Raw genomic sequence first — 20478 nt, 5'->3', positions numbered from 1 at the left:
TGTGATGGATTTTCAAGATGTGATGTCTTCTTTTTCTTTTCATTTTTTAAAGACTGCAAATAATTATTTAACTCTGGTGCCAAGTAGGGAGAGGAGACATTAATTCTTAAAATCCTGACTTAATGATTTACAAGATAGTGGAAGACAATACTATCTCAATCAGACAACGCTGCCACGCATTTAGTTAATTAATATTATGTTTGTGTTCTTATGCAATCAAATAAGGTATACTGATGTTTCTGTTTATTCAACATCTGTCTAATTCCTTCTTTTGAAGGGAGGATTTTGTCCCTGAAGTGCTTTCCAAAAGGATTGAAGAGATAGGTAACATATATCACAAACACAAGCACTGGAATAATTAAGTCCATGCGCCAAAGACACTGCCTGTAAACGCACACATTTTCATTGTTTTGTTGTGTTGTCTGCTGTTTCCTCAGTCACAATCAGGAGGGTGTAACACTTACTACACTCAGGATGAAGACTGGGAGGAGGGAGTCTAAATGACAGCTCAAAAGGGAGCCCACTGACAGAGACTAAGGTAAAGGCTGAGTCAAACAACCATTCAAACAATTCTTCACATTTCTTTTCTCGAGCTGAGCACCAGATGAGGTTTGGAACCATACTATGGTTCGAGGGAATCACTTCTACCTGTGTTGCGCCAATTATTATTTGCAAGAAATACTTTATCAAAATAGGCCATAGTGACTTTGAAGGACATCAAGCCGAAGGACATATATGAATGCATTCCAGCATACATATTTTGCCCGCATCTAACATGGCAGAGAGAAATCAGTCACTTCGCAGGCTGAGTCTTTGAATGAGCTAAGAGAGTGGGAGATGTAACAAACTAAAACATCTTCCACGCCAAGCTTGCATGTCAAACCATGCCTGTTTGATGTCATGGCAGTAAATCTTCTCTACAGGACTAGATGAACACAGTGTGTTGTCCCACAGCAACCACACCTGAAGTGACATCTCCTTGATTTTATACGTGAAACACAACATTAAAAACTAGATCTGTTGTACAAATTAAAAGACTTATTTTTAGTTTTTTTTCAAGACTTGGCCCTTTGGTGTCCTTTGGTTGAAACAGCCGGTGGACCTGTGGAGGCGCTGCCGGGGTCCTGAACAGAGGGCGACCTAGGTGAGAAACCTGGGGAGGAAACAGAACTTTGCCAGCCACCCTGTGTGCTGGCTTCAGCCGATGGGGCGATACCCATTTCCCACGTCCGCACACGCCCAGCACGAAACTCTTAGCATCCGCCTCCAGGACCCTGAATGGCCCATTGTATGGGGCTGAAGGGGCTGATGGTGAGCGTCATGTCACACAAACACAAACCAGGCTGACATGAGCTCCGCGGGTCCAAAAGATTGCAGTAAACAGTGGTGAACGGGGCCTGGAAACTAAGGGCCAGGGGGCCTGACAGGAACCACAGTTGGATGGGCAGGGGGAGCAGATCTCTCGGGTAAAACCTCTCCTGGGACCCTGAGCGGCTGGCCAAGAACCGGCTTGGTGGGCAATGCATCGAGGTCATCCTTCAGGGCTAAACGCAGCGCCAGCATAACCCATGGAAAACGGTCCACCCAGTTGCCGTCTGAGAGTGCGGCCCACAGTGCCACCTTGAGGGACCAGTGGAACTGTTCGCACAAGCCGCTAACCTGAGCATGGTATGCCGTTGTACGTAGTCCTCAATGACCCAGCCAATGCCGACCAGAGCGCTGACACAACTGCGTACCCTTGTCCAAAGCGATATCGGATGCCGAAACGGGCAACCCAGGAAGAAAGAAATGCCCTGGACAGGTCTGAGGTCACCATGGAGGACAGCAGAATGACCTTCAGCCACTTTGTGGTCCGATAGACCATGTTGAGCAGTTACGTAAAACCCTGCAAAGGAGGCAGAGGGCCTACCAGGTCGACATGTACTTGGTGGAAACGCCTGACCGGAATTGGAAACCTCTCAAGGGCTGCCCTAACATGCCAGTGAATCTTAGCACGCTGGCACACCCACTCCTTGATGTCCTTACAAATGCTAGGCCAGACGAATTTAGAACACACCAATTTCGCAAACGCCCGGACCCCAGGGTGCAATAGGGAGTGCAGTGGAAAACATGCCAACGCCAGGCCACCCGAACCACTGAGCAGGAACAGACAGCCGGTGGAGAAGTCACAGTGGAGAGCAGGGCCACCTTTCTGCACCCCCAACTCCTCCAGCTCAAGGCCGTATCTATCTACTTCAGGGTGAGAATATCCAGGGCTTTTTGGTGGCTATAGCCAAGAAGTCCATCCCAACGTGCACAGGGCACACAAGCGCACATGACAGGCAGCAGGGTTAGACTTACCTGCCATATTGCAAATGTCCATCGTAAACTGAAATGGCCGCAAGGTGTCACTGCTGGCGGGTGAACCATGGCTCAGCCACTTTGGACATGGCGAAAGTTAACAGCTTGTGAGCCACATACACTATGAATAAGCGGCCTTCCAGAAGAAAACGGAAATGGCGCGTCACCAGATGCAGGTCCTGTCAAAAACACTATACTTACGTTTGCTATCCCAGAGTTTGCGGCTAAAGAGTGCAAGGGGTTGCCAAGCATTTGCCGCTGACTGTTCAACCACAGCCCCAATGGCAGTGTGAGACGCATCGGTCATTAATGCTATGGAGACAATTGTAAGACAGATATCATTCAATTCAAGATTAACTGTTTCAGTTTATCGAGAGCAATTTTTAGCTTTTTCCTTGGAGAAGAACAATGCCAAATCATATCCTCTCAATGTCAAGGCACATTTTACACAGCTGAGCTCTGTTTAATGCCAATATCAGGTTTGTTTTTTATTGCAGCCAAAATATTTCCAGTAGGATAAACCAGGTTTCTAGGACAGGAAATACTTCAATTATTTGTTTTTTTTATGTGGTCTAAAAAAGCCTATATAACTAACATCACTACTTTCCAGATGGAGGAGATTACAGCTCTAATAACTTTCAAAGTAGCAAAAGTCTTGCTTTAAAGTGGTGAGCTCGGCCCTGTGGTGCAGGGACTTGGCAAGTGTTTTGTCTTGATGTTCTCACTGCAGCCTCCACTGACGGAAACCTGCAACATGTCAACAGCCCTCATTTTTTGAGCAGAGACACCATGACAGGAGAGGAAGGCAAATCTCCCCATGTCATGAACGAGGAAATCAAATAGTTGCACATTTGTTTGCACTTTCTTTGGCATCTTCAAATATAGAGGATTCAGATATGTGGCTTTTGACCCCTTCCTTAAAAAAGGACAAACTATTCCCTTTCAGTTTTAACTAATGACCTTTGGTAGATAGTCATGGTGTTTCATCAAAATTGGTGCCTTCTACTTCTCTCTTTTTGTGACATCTCCACTCAATTCTACATTTCCCTGCACAGTAATGCAGGGGTCTCCCAGCCATAAAAAAAATACACAGTATGAAGTAGAGAGCCAGGAGTCAGCTCAGATTTATATTTGGGTCACTAGAGATCCCACCTTATTGGATTTTGGAAATATGAATATTTGATAAGGCAAATTAAAATCATAATTTGGATTATCTGAACACAAATACTCATGTTTCTGGGTCTGCAGACGCTTGCTCTGCCTACAAATTACAAACACACATTTCAATGACAGCAACAAAAATGACACAGTCAGCCCCAAACAGTTCGAGTACAGAGAAGCAAAACAGTTTACAAGGCCTGTTCTAAAATAATCCTGAAGCTTGGATTAAGTTTTACCATCTGATAAAATTTGATGAAGCAGATGAGGATAAATAGCAGGGTAGAGTACTGTGTATGTTGTTGGACAGCCGGGTGTTTTCAATGGCAGGGCTGGACAAACTGCGGCCCGCGGGCCACAACCGGCACGCTGGTCCTTTTAATCCGACCCGCCAAAGATCGGTACAGAATTCATACTTGATATAAATGATTGGATCGATGAATGTGTGAGCTAAAACAGGAGATTATTTCATTTTTGGAGCTACTTGAGAATTTTCCTGAGCTGAATGACACAGATCGGGTTTGTGATTCAGCCCGGTGATTTTCAACCAGTGCGCCGTGAGAGATCGTTGAACGTCACGTCTGTGACGTAATGACGAAGAGGTCAATGTTAGCGCTAGTGCTACGCGACAGTGGCGGTTTGGGAGCACAGCAAAACAAGCGAGTGACAGAGATGGAGATGGACAAAAGAAAACAGAAAAGACGGTGAGCTTCGAGGCAATACAGTGAAAGTTATCTTGCGTTTGGATTCACTTTCACCGGGGATGCAACGTCACCGATTCCGCTGAGCTTGGCGTGTGGGGAGAAGCTAGCCAATAGCGCCATGTTGCCAAGCAAGCTTAAACGTCATCTCCGAACGAAACACCATTCAAAACAAGCCGACGGACTATTTGAACGCTTACGTACAAACAATGAGAAACGGGGATTTTTTTGGGGAGAAAAACCACAGAGGTAAACAAGAGAGCCCCCAAAGCTAGCTACCTTGTTGCTGAACTCGTAGCTAAATCAAAAAAGTCCCACACTGGCAGAAACATCAATACTTCCAGCTTGTAAAGCTTGTGCAGGAGCTTCGTGTGTGTCTTCTACCATTACTGCCAGGATGTGTTCATCGAAACAGCCCCAGGTTTCACAAAACTAAGTGAGTATAAATAAAAACTATATTATTAACTATATGTATTATATGTACTGTATTAGATTGTCATTTTGTGTATTTTTGTTGGTGTTGTGCCCCAGGATTTTGTAAATGTAAAAAATGTGCCGTGGCTCAAAAAAGGTTGAAAATAGCCTTTATTGTGAACATAATGATACACATGAATGACCTAGACATGAAGTTTGTCCATTAAATGCAAGTAAACGCGAGAGCCTTCAAAACCAAGCTGGTTTTATTTTCAAAGCAAATGTCAGATGAGTCTGACATGTACCGTTTACAAATGTGTTTTTTTTTATAAGTATCGTATCTTGTGCTGACCCGGCCCGTCTGTCAAATTTTATAAGTCTATGTGGCCCCTGAGCCAAAAAGTTGCCCACCCCTGAGCTCTTCTGGAGCAAATGGGGCTACTATTGAGCCAACTTTGAATTATGTGTTTCCTATCGTCAGTGAACAAATACTACCAATAGTTTTGAAGCAGATAAGATTTTAGGTCAGGGTAGCACCTTCTTAAAATCAAATGGGAAAAAAACAGACGATTATAAGAATGAAGGCAGGTTTAGATAGCAGGAAACTATATTATAATTGGGAAAAGATGAACAAAGTGTTACAGTGTTTTTAATATGGAGCTATTGCTACTTCTCTGATGTTTGCGAGGAAAGTGATTGAGCTTAAATGACAGACATATCACCCTGGGGTAATTATGTAAATGTGAATGTTGAGAAACCACTGGAGACAAATTAGAATAAGCCACAATTTATTTCACGGGCCTATTTGAAGTTGTTGCTGAGACACTTCACACATAATTAAATCAGAATGGTTAAGTGTTTTGGTATTGATATCACAGGAGTAGAAATATTATACTCCCCTTTACTGATAATAATGACATTAGAAATTGGTTAGTTAACATAGAGTAAAATCAGTTGAAAAACAATAAACCTTTCAAAGGTAGACAGCACTGCCAGTGTTGTGTTTTGATTTTCAGGAAGAGCTGCTTCTGGCTTCCATTGGTATGGACTTTTTCCAGTGACGTATTTGTATCTGCTACAGTTGTGAAGGATTGCAATGAAGTAATAGAACACTTGAGTAACTTGGCATGGGCTTGAAAGTTTTGTTTTTTTTCTTTTTGCCCTGAGGCTGGAATATGTCAGATGACCTCAGTGTCCGATAACAGGATATTCTGATGTGAGCTGCTCTTGAAAATGATTTGTGAATTTTTTATGCTCTTTTTGTTACACAGGCAATAATCAAACTGGTTAGTTTAAGGTCAGCAGCAGCCACTTGTAGTTTTAGATTTACCCAAAGATCTATTACTCTTGAGCTTGTTTTTATTGGAAACACAACGTATAGAGTAAGTTCTGGAAGTTTTATTTGTGCTGTATTTCACTTTATTTGTGTCTTCATCATTTTCATGCAAATGTGCAGATGATCAAATCATAGTAATGAATATCTTTACTGTCAATTCCAAATCTTTTCTTTTCCTTTATGGTCGATTCAGTCTCCTAAATTGCAACTTCAGCTCTGTTTCCTATTCGCTTCTTACTGTTAATTTTTTGCATCATCAACTCCGGTGATCAAGCAAGTTCATTTTGTCAGCAGTAAGAGGGAAGATGCATAACATGATGCCACAGTACATAATTGAGGTTAAGACAGTCTGGTCATTTTTGATACAGAGATTAATCTTTATCCTAATAGAAAAAAGCAAATAATGGAAACGACAGATATAACATTACAAAAAAAAACAGTCATCAGTCAGGCAAAAAACTGACCAGAACGGAGTTTTGAATTTACAGAATACTGTTATGCTTCTTTCCTCACACACCCTGAGCAACAAACTCCTGCTTTCACAGCAAAGCCTGTCACAATAATGCATCTCAGTTAGTGTAATGTGTACTCATGCCAAGGTCCTAACAGAGGCCAAAAACAGCTCAAAACTTAAGTCCATCTCTTAGATCAGCGGTCGGGAACCTATGGCTCACAAGCCGTATATGACTCTTCCAGTGACGGCATATAGCTCCCAGACAATTTTGAGTTGAAAATTATATTATGATATTTGATATTATATATGATATTTCCTCATAATACTGTGTCATTTTCAAGTAAACAGAAATTAGATTTGAAGATAAATTTCACGGGTCACCCATTGATCTGGTTGGGAACCAATGGCCTCTGAGCATGTCTGGGTCATTGTAAAGGAGAAGAAATCAATTTTATCAGATAGCCAACTAGTTTATTCTTGTAACAGAAAAGATGGCGAAAGAAAAAAAGACAATGATTACCGTGCATTCCAGGCTGCGTGGACAAAGGAATTTGCATTTGGATCTGCAGTATGTCTAATATGCAGTGATAAAATTGCATAGATGAAAAGGTCAAACATAAAGCGGCACTTCGAACAAATCCATGCAGCACCAGAGGTCGCATTAAAAGTAAGACGTATTCATACGTTAAAAACACTATATGGCTCTCAATGAAATATATTGAAATGTTTGTCTTTTATGGCTCTCCCAGTCAAAAAGGTTCCTGACCCCTCTCTTAGGTCATGCCATCAGTTACCAGTCACTGAAAGTATTAACTTAACAATTCTAATTCTTGTCCTTTAATCACTGAACAGTAGCTATTTAAGTTTGGTTCTTCAATACATCAGATGACTCTTGAGAAGAACTAATAGCATAGCAGCATTTTTGCCAATAAGCTGCCTCCATTTGGAAAAAAAAAACGTAAAGGTCCAGAGATGTGAAAGTACGGAGGGCGACAGTTGGGAATTCACGTGATGAATTTGTTTCAGCTACTTTTTTTCTGTACTTATTTGTTGCTAATTTGACAAACTGTGGAGCACTTTGGTTTGTCTGGAAAAACCTCACTTCTCACATTTCTAAAAGCTGATGATGGTATGTAACATACATTGACATTTAAAGTAATTTAATCTATTCTGTCTGAAATCTCAAATGCATTTAGCCTTTAACAAATGCATAACCTATACAAGGCACAAACCCTCTGGCTTTCAGCACCAGAATTGTTTCACAAAACAGGCAAAATCAACCCTTTCACCTGGAACAAAAATAGAAACCTTAGAGAGAACCCCAGTAGTGGGATCCCTCTCCCGTAATGGAAAGATGTGTGATAGATGTGTACATCGCAGGCAAAGTCAAAACCATAGCAGGATGCAGAATAACACTGAGATCCTACTGTTTTGACAGACATTATTATCCACAAATCCCTGGATTTAGAGAGGATTTGCTTGCAGAAATACTCAGCTGAGTGTCATGAGTAAATGCATGTGGCAATTCATCCACGTGCAGTTGTTCTATATGTGTTTCTATGGATGTCTATAATGACTCATGCAAGAAATGAAATATAATTTTGACCTGACAGTCAAAAGTAAAGGTCCCCACCATCCTTGTCGAAACTTCACTGCAAGAGTGAAAAACTTTCTCCAAATGAATGATGTCTGTAATATTCTCTATTTTTCCAGGTTTGTTTCCATTAAATAAAGTCATTTTGGGCTTCATGTCACAAAATGAATTCAGTCGCTGACAGATTTGGGATATGAAGCAGCACTCTTTGTTACTCCAGACGAATTACCTGGAAATTCTTTTTCATATATATTTCCTTATTTTACTGTATAAATTGTGGAACACTTTGTGAGTGTGAGTGCAGTCAGAGAAGATAGTTTGTTTACTTTTTAAAGGGAAGTTTAATCAATTCTGACAGTGTGTACGCGGAAATAAGGGCTGACTTAAATCCCTCCACAGTATTTAATGACATGAATAAAGGGGCTAATTTCCTGTCACCTGTCATTATACCAAATTGTCCCACTATTCTGCTGCTTCTCTTGCAAAAGAAAATGAGACCATTGGACAATGAGGTTCATCTTTCATTTTCACTTTTCTTCTGTGTAACCAGAAATTTTACATATGGATGGCAATTCTAACAGCTAATTGTCTATAAAACATTATTTCACTGACCTCTTATTTCCCCCAGCTTTCTTGGGTTTAATGTGTGACCCACCACTGTGCCAAAAGCGTGATATAATTGTAAGTCTTAACAGGCTTAGTTCATAACAGCCTTTTTTTTAACTATGAGCTCAGAAAGAAAAATAGAGCCATAACTTTTGTCCAACCTGCATTAAAAAACAATGAGTAACATGCAACAAGTTAGACTTCTCGCTGCAGAAGTCTTCTTGGAGTTTGGTAAATATTATGTCTCTGAGCAATTGATAGTCTCCAGATCTTTTATTTTCACAAGGCCTCATCTTCTTTGTTTGGTGCTCTGCTGTTTACTGCTCCTGTTTGTGAAATCTGCCATCACCATCTCATCCAAAATATTGTGGAGGATTACATATATCACTGTTGATTGAGTTCTTACTCCCACTACCTCCAAGGTCTTACTATTTTATGACCCCCTACTGCTTTTAACTATAAAGCACAACCGCAGCAAATGTGCCAACAATTACTATCATACGATGATGAGATTTTCAATCAACATTTTTATTTTTATGATCATGGAAAGACAAAAGCGACTATAAAATTAAAGGAGTGGTCCACTGTAATGAACAGCTGCCAGAGACACATATTTCTGGGCTTGGCTCAAGAGATTTTGGAAAACAAACCAAGGCTAAAAGGACACATGATTTAATATAGATGTTGGGCTTTTTTCTGTTTGTCTCTAAGAGCAATGCAGATGCAGCATTATTATTAGTTAGATTATTAGCTCATATTGCATTTATCGATTTACTTTTAACAGATTTTACAGAATTACCATGGTATAGTAAAAAAATCTACATCTTGTTGAAGTTCGAAAAACAAATCTTTTGAAACGTTTGGCTAGAAATATAAATGTAGATTCCTTTAAAAACTTACAATCATTCCCCGTGGGGTTTCTTTGCAGGCAGCCTGCTGATTGGCTGGACTGGATGGGGTTTTGGGTGAAGAGTGTATGATATAGATGAATGAAAACACCTGTGTGCAAGAACTCTGGGAACTCTTGAAGAGGCCAGGAGGGTGTAAATTCTTTTATTAAATAAATTAATTAAATAAAACAAAAACGAAGCTTGTGAAGGTGTTATCTGGCAGTGCAACCAGAACACCTTTTGTGCTATTGTCATCCCGTCTTGCCAAAACCCTAGTCTTCCCATTGACTCAGTCAAATAACCACCTGCACACACTGCTTATGCCTAACACTGCAAATCTAATCACACAAAGGCACCGTGTCAGGTGTAAGAAGTTAAAGTAACAGAATGAAGGCAAATGAATAAAAAAGCAGTAAAAGCAATACTCTCTCTGACTTTCAGATACATTTAAATTTTAAATACAATCAAAAAGCCACAACACTGCTCAATGCATTTGTCTCGTACTTCTCTTTTCTAATTCTCTTCCTTTGCCTCTTCAATTGCTATGATTTAAGTCCTCTACACTGAAGTCTAACTTTTTCCAGTCCAGACAGCGTTTGACCCACTTCTATCAAAAAGAAACAAAAAAATGTGGAAAATAGTTAGAGGTCCTGCATTCTTTCAAAACCACGTCTTTGCCTTTTGATATTTTACTAGTCTTGTTATTGTTTTGTTTTAAATCAAATATATGGAAGTCTCTTTGTGAACGTATACAATAGTTATTCATAGGGACTAATGAGCTGGTTTGAAAAGTAGCTGGTGTCATGATGTATGTGCTTTAAATGGAAAGTCAGCTGGACCTGGATCGAATTAAGCTAGCCTGACCTTTGCCCTTTTTATGCAAAAGATCTGCCTTTTTCTTTCTGTGCAGACCCTGACTTTCACTTCAGTGCATGAAAACCTGTAACTGAGAATCTGACACAAACTGGAAAATAGTTGACTTATGATGCTTTAGTGGCATGTCATTGTAGATGAATATCACTGTGTTAGCTTGGCAGAATATGAAATGTATTTCAACATCTTAGGATATATTTTAGAGGCTGAGTATGTGCGTGTGTGAGAATGTTTTGTGTTTGTGTTTTGTGCAAGGTTGACAAAGATGGTGGTCAACATTTCATTCTGCTGTCCAATGTCAGTTTTTGGCTGAGCTAGATCTAAATAGATACAACAAATCCCAACAAGGAAGAAAGACAGAGTAAATGTGGTTTTCTTTATATGAAGAGGATTCGACAACATCAGTGATCCTTCATGTGGTTAGCCAAACTCCTGTCCTTTTCACTGGTGTGTGCAGCACATTTTTTCCACAGGGACCAGCACAGACCATCCAGCCAAGATGAACAGGGACGCACCCAACAACAAAAAAAAAACTTATTTGGATAAAAGTGGTATTTCCCACAATAAAGATTAAATTTCCTGCTATGCTCTCTGAGCAAAGGAGCTAGATCACCTGGCTATGGTATGCAATTTCCTTGATATCAACAAACTCATTTCAGTGCTACATTTATAGTTTTTTTCTTTCATCCTGCTTGGGTTTTCATAGGATTTGTGGCTCACTGACATTACTCAACCGTTTTAATGCAAAAAGTAAACAATAAAGCATTTCTTCTTTTGCATTCATTCCTAAAGCACAGCAGTTTGCAAAATGAATGCCAAAAGGTTTCGTAAGCCTTTTGTTTATCAATCTAAGTTACAGGTAGACATTAGAATTGTGATTGAATTCTGGTTAAGAACTTTATTAAACCACTAAACTTTTCACTGTTCTACATTTAAGTATTCGTTATTTCTGCAATGTAACAGGAACTGAGTTTAACACATCTGTATTAGAGAAAAGCATCAACACAAACCTGTTGCTCTGTTCCACAATGATAATTCTGACATTTCAGTGGTGACGTTTCGTCCTCATGATAGAAAGCCATTACAGGCCATATCATTTAATGTTACTTGTGAAGCCTGTTACCTTACGTAAATAAACATATATCCAATTTTTTAAGATGGACAGTGGAACAAATTAGCATTGATTTTAAAATTCCACAGTTCTCTTCATCTGTTCAATGTCTGTACATGGTTTCTTTGCCTGGACTCTGTCCCCTCTAGCTAATTTGGTTCTCTGATGGCTTTTTTTTTCAATATCATTAAACATAGAAACTGCCCTCCTGCTTCCTTTTAACTGGCTCATGTTTTAATGACTGTGAAACTTTATCTTCAAAAGTGTAAACATAATCTCTTTCAGTCCACATCCTGTATATCACTTTGTCCAATGTTGAGCTGACCCAGTAACACATTCTATGTTAATGCTCTAAAATCGCCACCCGCTTGTTGAGTAATGTAGGTCCACCATTACTCAATTACAGTCCATCAATATTAACATCAGAGCTTTAACCAGTTGAAAACTCATCTGTGGCAGAAGATTATGATACCCAGAGTCTGGCATCAGCCGATCAAACTGGTTTCCCACATAAACAAGAAGGGTAAACGTGTTCCTCAATATCCTTTGAAAGTGAATGTCAAAGAAAAAAAACACTGATAAACACTGATAAATTCTTGTTGATAGCACGAATGTCAGTAAAACTCTGGAACCAAATGCATTAGTAGAGTAAGGCCAAATGTAATTCAGTACAACAGATCTCTTACTGGTGCCTTTGGATTAGTTTCTCATGAACTCTTGTTATCTATTTCAAACATGTCCTTTGAATCTTTGTTGTGTGATCTGATTTTTAGCTGTATGTGGGCACCACAGTGGAATGTTCTGTTTCATTCTTGGCCATTATGAAAACAACTGAAGACAGCAGTCATACCTGGAAAGTGGATTTTAGTGGACAAAGAGTGTACAGGATTGGAGAGTAGTGATTCTCACCGGCATTTTGACAATGAAAGGGTGGAGCACTATTGAGAAATGTTTTTTTTTTTTTCTTGAGTACAACTACCCCTGACTTGGTACCCTGTGTTCCTGAAACACTAGATCTAATTTTTCAACTTTTCCGCCGGCACTATAAATTACTCATGAACTACCGACTTAAAAAGTCATGTCCGACTTCAGTATCTACCTTCAGCAAGGACATGTCTATTCTTGCACAAAGGGGTTCAGAATCTATACTTATCTGCGTGTGTATATTCATCTTCTTTGTTTTAATTTGATTTGACAGGTCACTGACAGATATGACCACTGGAGATCAAAAAACATTTATCATGCCCAAACCGTTTGACATCTTTGTACATTAAACCAAACCATGAACTCGGTTAATGTTCAGTTAGAAATGTGGTTGATAATGAGGTCTTCAGTAGGATTCATAAATTCTATGTGTCACCACTCATATTTTTGCATGTGCATCTTTGTTTATAGATTTTGACCTTAAAAGTGAAAATTGTCATTTTGAAGGTTGATTTCAGTTTTATGTTGTCTCAAGTGATTTTTTTTTTTTTTTTATGAATCTTTGCTTACGATTCTTAGTTGGTATTTCTCTGCAAGGAGTTTGATTGTGAAATGCTTTAGCCTCTGCCCTCTTTACATTTGGCAATGCAGTGGGGAGAACAAATATCCCCAGTCCCCCTGAAACAATTTACTATTTAAAAGCAGGGCACACACTTGCACAGACCCAATGACTTTTATCCTCTCCTTTTGTGGAATATCTAGCTTCCTTGAGTTACACATGAGTATGCATATTTGTCTTCCTAAGTTTTGCACTTTCCTTTTTCCACTCATTAACAGCTCTGTTTTGTATTTTCCTTCGATGACTTTAGTGTCAGAGCAGAGCGGGGCTCCCCAGATAGTGCTTAGACTTAAACACCATTACTCTTTGCTCCGGTCAAACAGCCCCGTAACCTGCAGCCAATGAAAATGTCTAGTTTCAAAATGAGATTCATCAGTCATGGAAAACACACTCTTGATGAGCCTTTCATCCACATGCAGCATACCTGGAAAATATGTTTCAGGTCTGCCAACCATTCACCAAAGTCTTGACAAATGGGCCTGCTATCACTACAAAAACAACCATTATCACCCCATCATTGCCCAGGGGAAATATTTTATACCCTTCCTGGAGCTCCCTCAACATCTGAATTCAAATCTGACTGCCACATAAACACACTACTGTCTGCGCACTACACGTAATTAATTGCAGGAAGTAATGCAAGTTTTTGTAGAATCTTTTTGAAATTTCCTGTATGAAAAGGTATGAAATTGTAATCACAAGCATGCATTACATATCAGTAATGTAGGTGAATAATTAGATGCCTAAATGATTGATGGATTTTCCAATGGAAAGGCTCCAGGCTTTAGTGTTCATAAATCTATCTTTATCGTTGTTGGAGGAATGATAGAGATTAATGAAGGAGGTGAAATTGTATAGTGTGTTTAAGATAAATATTCTGACAGCAACTGATTATCATTTGTGTTTGTTTGCATCAAAACGGACAGCTTTCAAAAGAAAGAATAAGAACTTTAGAAAGCCCTGTAAAGAATTCTCAAGATTTCAGACATAGAATGTGCTCTATATGACCACAAATCAAAACAAGGCTTTTGCAATCATTCAGTCTTATTTAGGTGTATTGTGGATTTGACCCACATAAAAATAACTAGGATATCATATTAATTTCATTCTTTTAATCAGACTCCACAGACTGACTTTAATTCCCTTTGAAACATTTGAAGAGTTTGTGCTTTGTTTTGGGCAAGAATATGAATCCACACTCTACTTGAGAGACTTCATCTTGGAAGACAGTTCGAAGAAAGTAATTGAATTAGTACTCAGTTTTCAATAACTTATTGTAAGGAGTCATAATAGGCTCAGCATATGCACTCAAAGCCTTTCCAACTGAGACAGAGATGATTTGATCTGCTTTCAAGTCCAAGTGATTTACATTTTAAATATATAAAATCTATGATTTACAGTGGCTTATTGCTCTGTCTGCTACTTACATCATTATTGTCATTGGACTCAATGCTTTGGTTTTATTTTTCTATTTAGGCCTTTTCATCTTACCTACCTCTGCCTGTGATATGTTGTTTTTGATATTTCATTACTGTTCCACTTAGCAGAGCCAGATGTATATCATGCTGTATCTTCTATTTTTTCCCCTAAATAAACACACCTGCAGACATTTGTTAGAATAGAATGTATCAGTGGGACAATATAATAAGGTTTCTTTTTTCTTTTTTCATTTTTCATGTTGTGGTTTTCAGTGAATCTTAACTCAGTCTCTCCAAGTTCCTGAGCAAATAGTCGGTCTTTTATTTGTTGTGTGTATACTTTAATAAAAACTTATACAGTGACTGCTTAATGAATTCTGATGAATACCAAAAATTGCATTAAGACAAAACAGAACACAGAAACTGTATGTCATTTAAAAAAACAATCAAACAAAATATCTTGCAGAAGCAATAATATGATGAAATAACAATCTCAAGACTGAAAATAAACAGACCTATACACACCATAAGTGCCCATTATTACAGCTCGTGCTTTGGTCCGATGTCACTGGTGTGACTGTGTATGCAATCTGATGAGATAAATAACACTGGGCTAGGACCTGTCTCTGAGATACTTGGGAATAGTACAAGGACACTTTCTGAGAAGAGATAAACCAAGCAAGAACACATGCTTCTTTCCCCCATATACACACTGCTTTATGTAAAATGTTCACTGCGATGATGTTTAAAAGTAATATATTCTCCTCCTGTGAAGCAGAAATACATTTGTAGTGGTGTCTTTTGTTATGGCAGGCAAAAGTCAATTTTTCTGGGCAGGACCAGTAAAGGTGAAAGTCTGCTGTAGGGTGCCAAAGGTTTGCCCTTGGTAATAGAGTTTTCTCCTGCCCTGTGTTACCACTTCCCGGGAATTGGCACCCCACATTCATACCAGCCGACGAAAGGATGGGGTGTGCGTCGGCCAATAACTCCAAATGTAACAGGCTCCTGTCTGTAGGAACGGTAATATCCTGGGACAGAAAAGTAGATCTTATATTAAAAACTTTCTTTGGAAGGTTAGTTTATGATATTGCAAACTTATAACATTATCAAATGTTGTTTAAAACTCTATATTCAATAATTACTATGTTGTACAGGAATTATTTCAGTGGTCTCTATGACCCCTGACAATATGGAAATCAGAAATATAAACAGATTAAAATCAAAATAAACTTGCAGCTTATAGGCCAAAACCTATAGATCCTCAGGTATTTCCTTTGACTTGGATTCATTAAACTGAAACGTTGTTTACCTTGTGCTGTAGGTAGAATAGTTGAGAGGTGGGCGGGGCCTGTCCTCCCATCTCTGTAAGAATCCACAAACTGACAGTGGTCCTCCCCCTGCCCAAATGTATCCCCTATACTGTAAAATGGCTCTGCGGAGATTATAGGGGAGAAAAAATGAAATTAAGAAGCAGTATTTAAAGAGACTCGGTCTTCAAACATGAAAGAAAAGGGGGAAGAAAGAGAATTACTTAGAACCTCTACTACTACTATTTATTGTCATTTTTTTAGTCGCTCAAGTGCTTCAACAGAAATACCAACCAGTTCCAAAATACAAGAGAGGGATTTCAATATGATACACTATCGAGTTCTGATCAATTAGTGATTTATGAAAATTCCCGCAATAAAATCAAAGCAAAAACCAAACAAAAAAACAAACAAAAAAAAAAACATATGAGAAGAAACCAATGTTGGATCATTCTTTCTCTTTTATTACCTTATTATTATTGGGTAGTTCCTCATTAACTCTGCAACTTTTTTTTTCTAGCTTACCGGATATCATTATATTCATTGTTTGGGAAAACAAATGTAACTGTACATTTATGACAGGCAAAGGTCTTGAACTTAAAAACAGATGTTCAGTCCTGGTGTGTTTTTTTTATTGCTTTTTTTTTTATTTTATTTTTTTACATTTGTTGTTTGATTTGTTTGTCTCCAATTTTTTGTGTGTTTTTGACAATGATACATCATTTTTCTTGAAGGTTGATAAACAGTACATATTCAGAGCTGGAATGCAGATCTTAGAAGCTACAATTACATGTAGTGGCATATAACTACTGACTGAAGAGAGAGACATTATAGTACATTACCTCTCAGGCCATCACCCATGAAGATCTTGTATCGAAGAGAGTTGCACAAAACCACACCCACAAACTTTCTGTACCATGTCCGTTTGACATACTGACTTCCCTGACAGGAGCTATGGGATGGGTTAAACTTGAAGGTATATGGGATCCAGATTGGCTCTCCACCTACACATTCGGGCAAAACAGGAATTATTGTTTAGAATCATGACCTTCACATTGCTTTTGATTTCTAGATATATGACCGGTGGTCTTTTTACCCATGCTCTCATCTTGTGTTTCAGTCAAATTCATTCAGGATAGACACATATTTTCGTCAAACAAATATAAAGAAACAGTTCTTGAAATGGTACAAAGATACAGCATGAGCACACAAAAAATGTGATGTTCTAAAGGTACACGTGCTAATCTTTCATATAGGTCAGTAAAATGTTTGTGCTTACCAGGTGGTCTTTCAATGAGAAGGGGGTCATCTGAAAAAAAAGAATGAATAGTTCTCACAAGGGAGGAAAGGTTCACAGACAGAGACCAAGTCTAATGTTTTCGCCTGACTTTTGGATATGGAAATGCACCTAATGAACTGCACATCTGGTCACATGCCCCTCCACTTCAGGGATAGTTTTACAAGAGCTTATGGTACAATAAAGTTAGCATTGTGGTATCATTTTGAGAAATAGTTGAAGACCAAATACATTTTTATACAGAATGGAAAATATCAAGCATGTTTCATAGTTGTAGAGAAGTAATGGTGTATCTACAAGATTATCTGCCTATTTTGTGCAGGAGCTACCATTACACTCACCTGATTCGGTGACATAGGTAAGAGTCTCGCTGAGTGGTCCCAATCCGAACACATTCTTGGCCTGAACTTTGAAGTAATATCTAGATGAAAACAAACCATTACACAAGACTTAATTTGAAAGTCTGAAGCACAAGTGACATTCTCTGAGTGGTGTTGTGGCCACTTAAAGGCAAAAAGAATGTTGATGATTGTAGCAGCTGAGATACGAACAGGTTGAACAAAGAGAATTTTCTTTTTTACTGCTGAATAAATCCAAAGTGTAAGCAGCACAGTGAGATGGCACTTTGCCTGCAGCTAAAGGGAAAAGGAGGGAACTGTGTTGATGGTGAAAAGGGGTTTCTAGGCAAATAAGGATTAAGCGATAGGAGGAGTGGACAAGAACGGAGGAGAAAAAAATGCATATGGAGAAAGTAAATTGTGGGCATAATATATGCGAAGAAAATGCCTAGACGAGAGGGAAAGTTTTAAGAAGTAGTTCCTTTATATTACAACCTTTCTTGACTTGAGAAATGAGCTCACTTTCTCCCCAGGTGGAGGAATTAGATTGTATCAGATTAAAAACAGTCCCCACATAACAAAAACTTGAGTGGCAGTTTTCCAAAGCAGATGGAAGACATTTTTTGACTGTGCAGGACAGTGTAAATGAGAGAGAGAAGAGAGAGTGCACGCTTCACTCTGCAAGGTCAACCATAGTAAGTTCATGGTCTATCAAATTCAAGCAAAAACCGTTCATTACATAGTTGGCTTTGAGGCCTGGATCCAATCACTTCAGTTGCATGACAACAGTGACCAAAATACACTGCATATAACAGACAGACAGAAAGAGAGAGAGAGAGAGAAAGAGAGAGCAAACCAGTTGCAGAGAGAGATGATGTAATATAAGTGTAAACCTGAGATGGAAAGCAGAAAATTTGACTCAGCATATAAAAACAAAGAAGAGACATCTAAATATTACGCCAAGTCAAATTAGCCATTTCTCCACATCAGTCAGAGCACGAGTTTCAAAGCTGTGGCAATAGCACATTGTTCGTGTGACATCAAGCCTGGCAATACTCTACATAACTGTGACGTATAGTAGCTACATTCAGAAGACCAAGCCATTTGCACATGGAAAATGAATTTTCATTTGAAAAGTTTAATGATTTACAGGGGGTCTGTTGAATGCTGCAAGCTTTACCACCTAACAGGCTCTGGGTTGGTATTAACCAATGTATGCTTTCATCCTGTGATGATGTCAAAGGGATTTACTGCAACTTTGATGCTTTACTACAATTTTCTCCACATACACATTTAAAGAGTTCATGAATATGACATAAAAATATATTGTTAAATAGCATGTAGGAGTCAACACTCTCAGACAGTGAGATACTGTTTGAGTATTAACATTACTTGCCCCATACCACTTTGGCATGACACCATGTCTGCATAACCATTCTCAACAGGTGCAATGTTCATGTTTTATAAAGTTTTATTGGCTTTGAAAGGCATTAATTGGAATGAGGTAGCAAAACTAGTTGAAACCATTTCTGTCATAAATACATAAATACATTTTTGCACTTAAGATTGTATGATTTGCAGCTGTACAAAATGGAAAATACAGTCAATAACTGAAGCACACACACACACAGTGCTGTAACCTGACAGACTTCTAGTATGATGTAGCAACATTTCAGCATTGTGTCCTTGATTGAATAGAAGATTAAGTTTAACTGTCTGTGTTACCAAATAGATTTAGTTGAGTACATGTATATACATATGCTTATATTTTAAAAACCCTTCAATTGTTGTTAATTTTGTTGTGTGTATTTAGATTCAATGTGTCAATGACAGTTTCACAGCAATTTCGTTTATTTCTTGCATCACTAATAAACACTGTAGTTCCATGTGATTTTTGAAGATTTTATTTAAACAAACTGATTATGCAAACAGACAGGCAAAAACATAATACATTATGAATTCTCAACACCCATGTATAAAAAACAACAGCAAAAACAAAAAAACAATAATTATCTCTTTACATTGAATAGATGAACTTCTGTATTACAACCTAACAGGTTATTCTCTGCAATTGATGTATTGACCATGTAGATCTAGGTAATGGTCAGAAACAATGCAAACACAGGCATGCCAATTTTGTTACTTAATAACTACTACTCCATGTCACCATTCATAGGTTTACTGTCTGCCACATAGCAGAATTGACTATTTATGGAGATCTCTGAAATTCTGGCTACCACATTAAGTAAACTGACCTGCACAATGATAGCCAAGGGGAGGAACATCAAACAACAGGCTTAGGTCACATGTCAGGCAGTACAGGTTATGGGATTGTTTCATGCTCATGTTTCACAGTCCTCTAAATCTGCTATACTCAGCAATAAGTCAATGATTACATACGTTTATACTAAAGTTCATCATTTTGGATCAGTGTTTGCAACCTGTCCTAACCTTACAGGCACAATGAAACCACTGACCACCACATCCACTGAATAATTAATCCTTTATTATAGATACCTGCTTATGAGCAATCCTTTATGCCTGCAGATCTTGAATTGAAGTGTGTCTTCTACAGAAACATCTGCTCCTTGGCCTCATGCCACCACTCTGTACTCCTCCAACCTCGTCATCTGATTTTCACTCCTGTCCCGTTTTACCAGAATTCGATGCAGAGCTTGTGACCACATGTGGCGCCAACAAGAACCTTATTGTGGAAACTCTAGGATAAAGAAATATGTTTTAATGATTTCAATAACAAAGTCACATCAATCAATTTTGTTATTGATGTTTTTCAGAGAAAATCCATTTTCAGGTAGCTTGAGTTATTACAGCTATTTATTTAGCAAATAATACAGAGGTTAAGTACTGAATTACACATTATAAACAGTCAAAACAAATATGTATATTTAAACTGAACTGCAAATCTTGAGTTTTTGTTTTTAGGCTTCTCTGATTCACACCTTTGACTAGCTAATGGCAGCCAAGCCAATGTGTTTTAACTGACACTGGCCAACTTACTACTATAAACTCAATTTTCAAAAACATCTCCTAATATTTAATTATTTTTTTCTTACCTGTGGTCAATGGTCAATGAGGAT

The 20478-nt window shown here is 38.5% G+C and overlaps 1 protein-coding gene across 2 annotated transcripts in view; it reads right to left on the bottom strand.

Annotated features, from left to right (window-relative positions):
- Nucleotides 1-13707: 13707 nt before the first annotated feature.
- Nucleotides 13708-20478, bottom strand: part of fndc1 (fibronectin type III domain containing 1) — a 38822-nt gene continuing 32051 nt past the window's right edge. The window contains exons 17-21 of one of the 2 annotated variants that reach the window (XM_086167268.1): nt 17384-17463; nt 17025-17054; nt 16588-16749; nt 15748-15870; nt 13708-15466 (exon numbers count right to left, since the gene is read on the bottom strand). In XM_086167268.1, coding sequence (XP_086023394.1) covers nt 15351-15466; nt 15748-15870; nt 16588-16749; nt 17025-17054; nt 17384-17463 — 511 coding nt within the window. In that variant the 3' untranslated portion in view covers nt 13708-15350. The remainder of the gene's footprint in view (nt 15467-15747; nt 15871-16587; nt 16750-17024; nt 17055-17383; nt 17464-20478) is intronic. The other variant, XM_086167269.1, reaches the window with a different exon arrangement.

This window comes from Fistularia commersonii, chromosome 20, assembly GCF_037954325.1.
Source record: "Fistularia commersonii isolate RoL2024-O1a breed Wild chromosome 20, RoL_Fcom_v1.0, whole genome shotgun sequence".
In the NCBI taxonomy this organism is placed as follows: domain Eukaryota; kingdom Metazoa; phylum Chordata; class Actinopteri; order Syngnathiformes; family Fistulariidae; genus Fistularia; species Fistularia commersonii.
The sequence above is the reverse complement of the archived record's forward strand: the minus strand, read 5'-3'. Positions and strand labels throughout refer to the sequence as shown.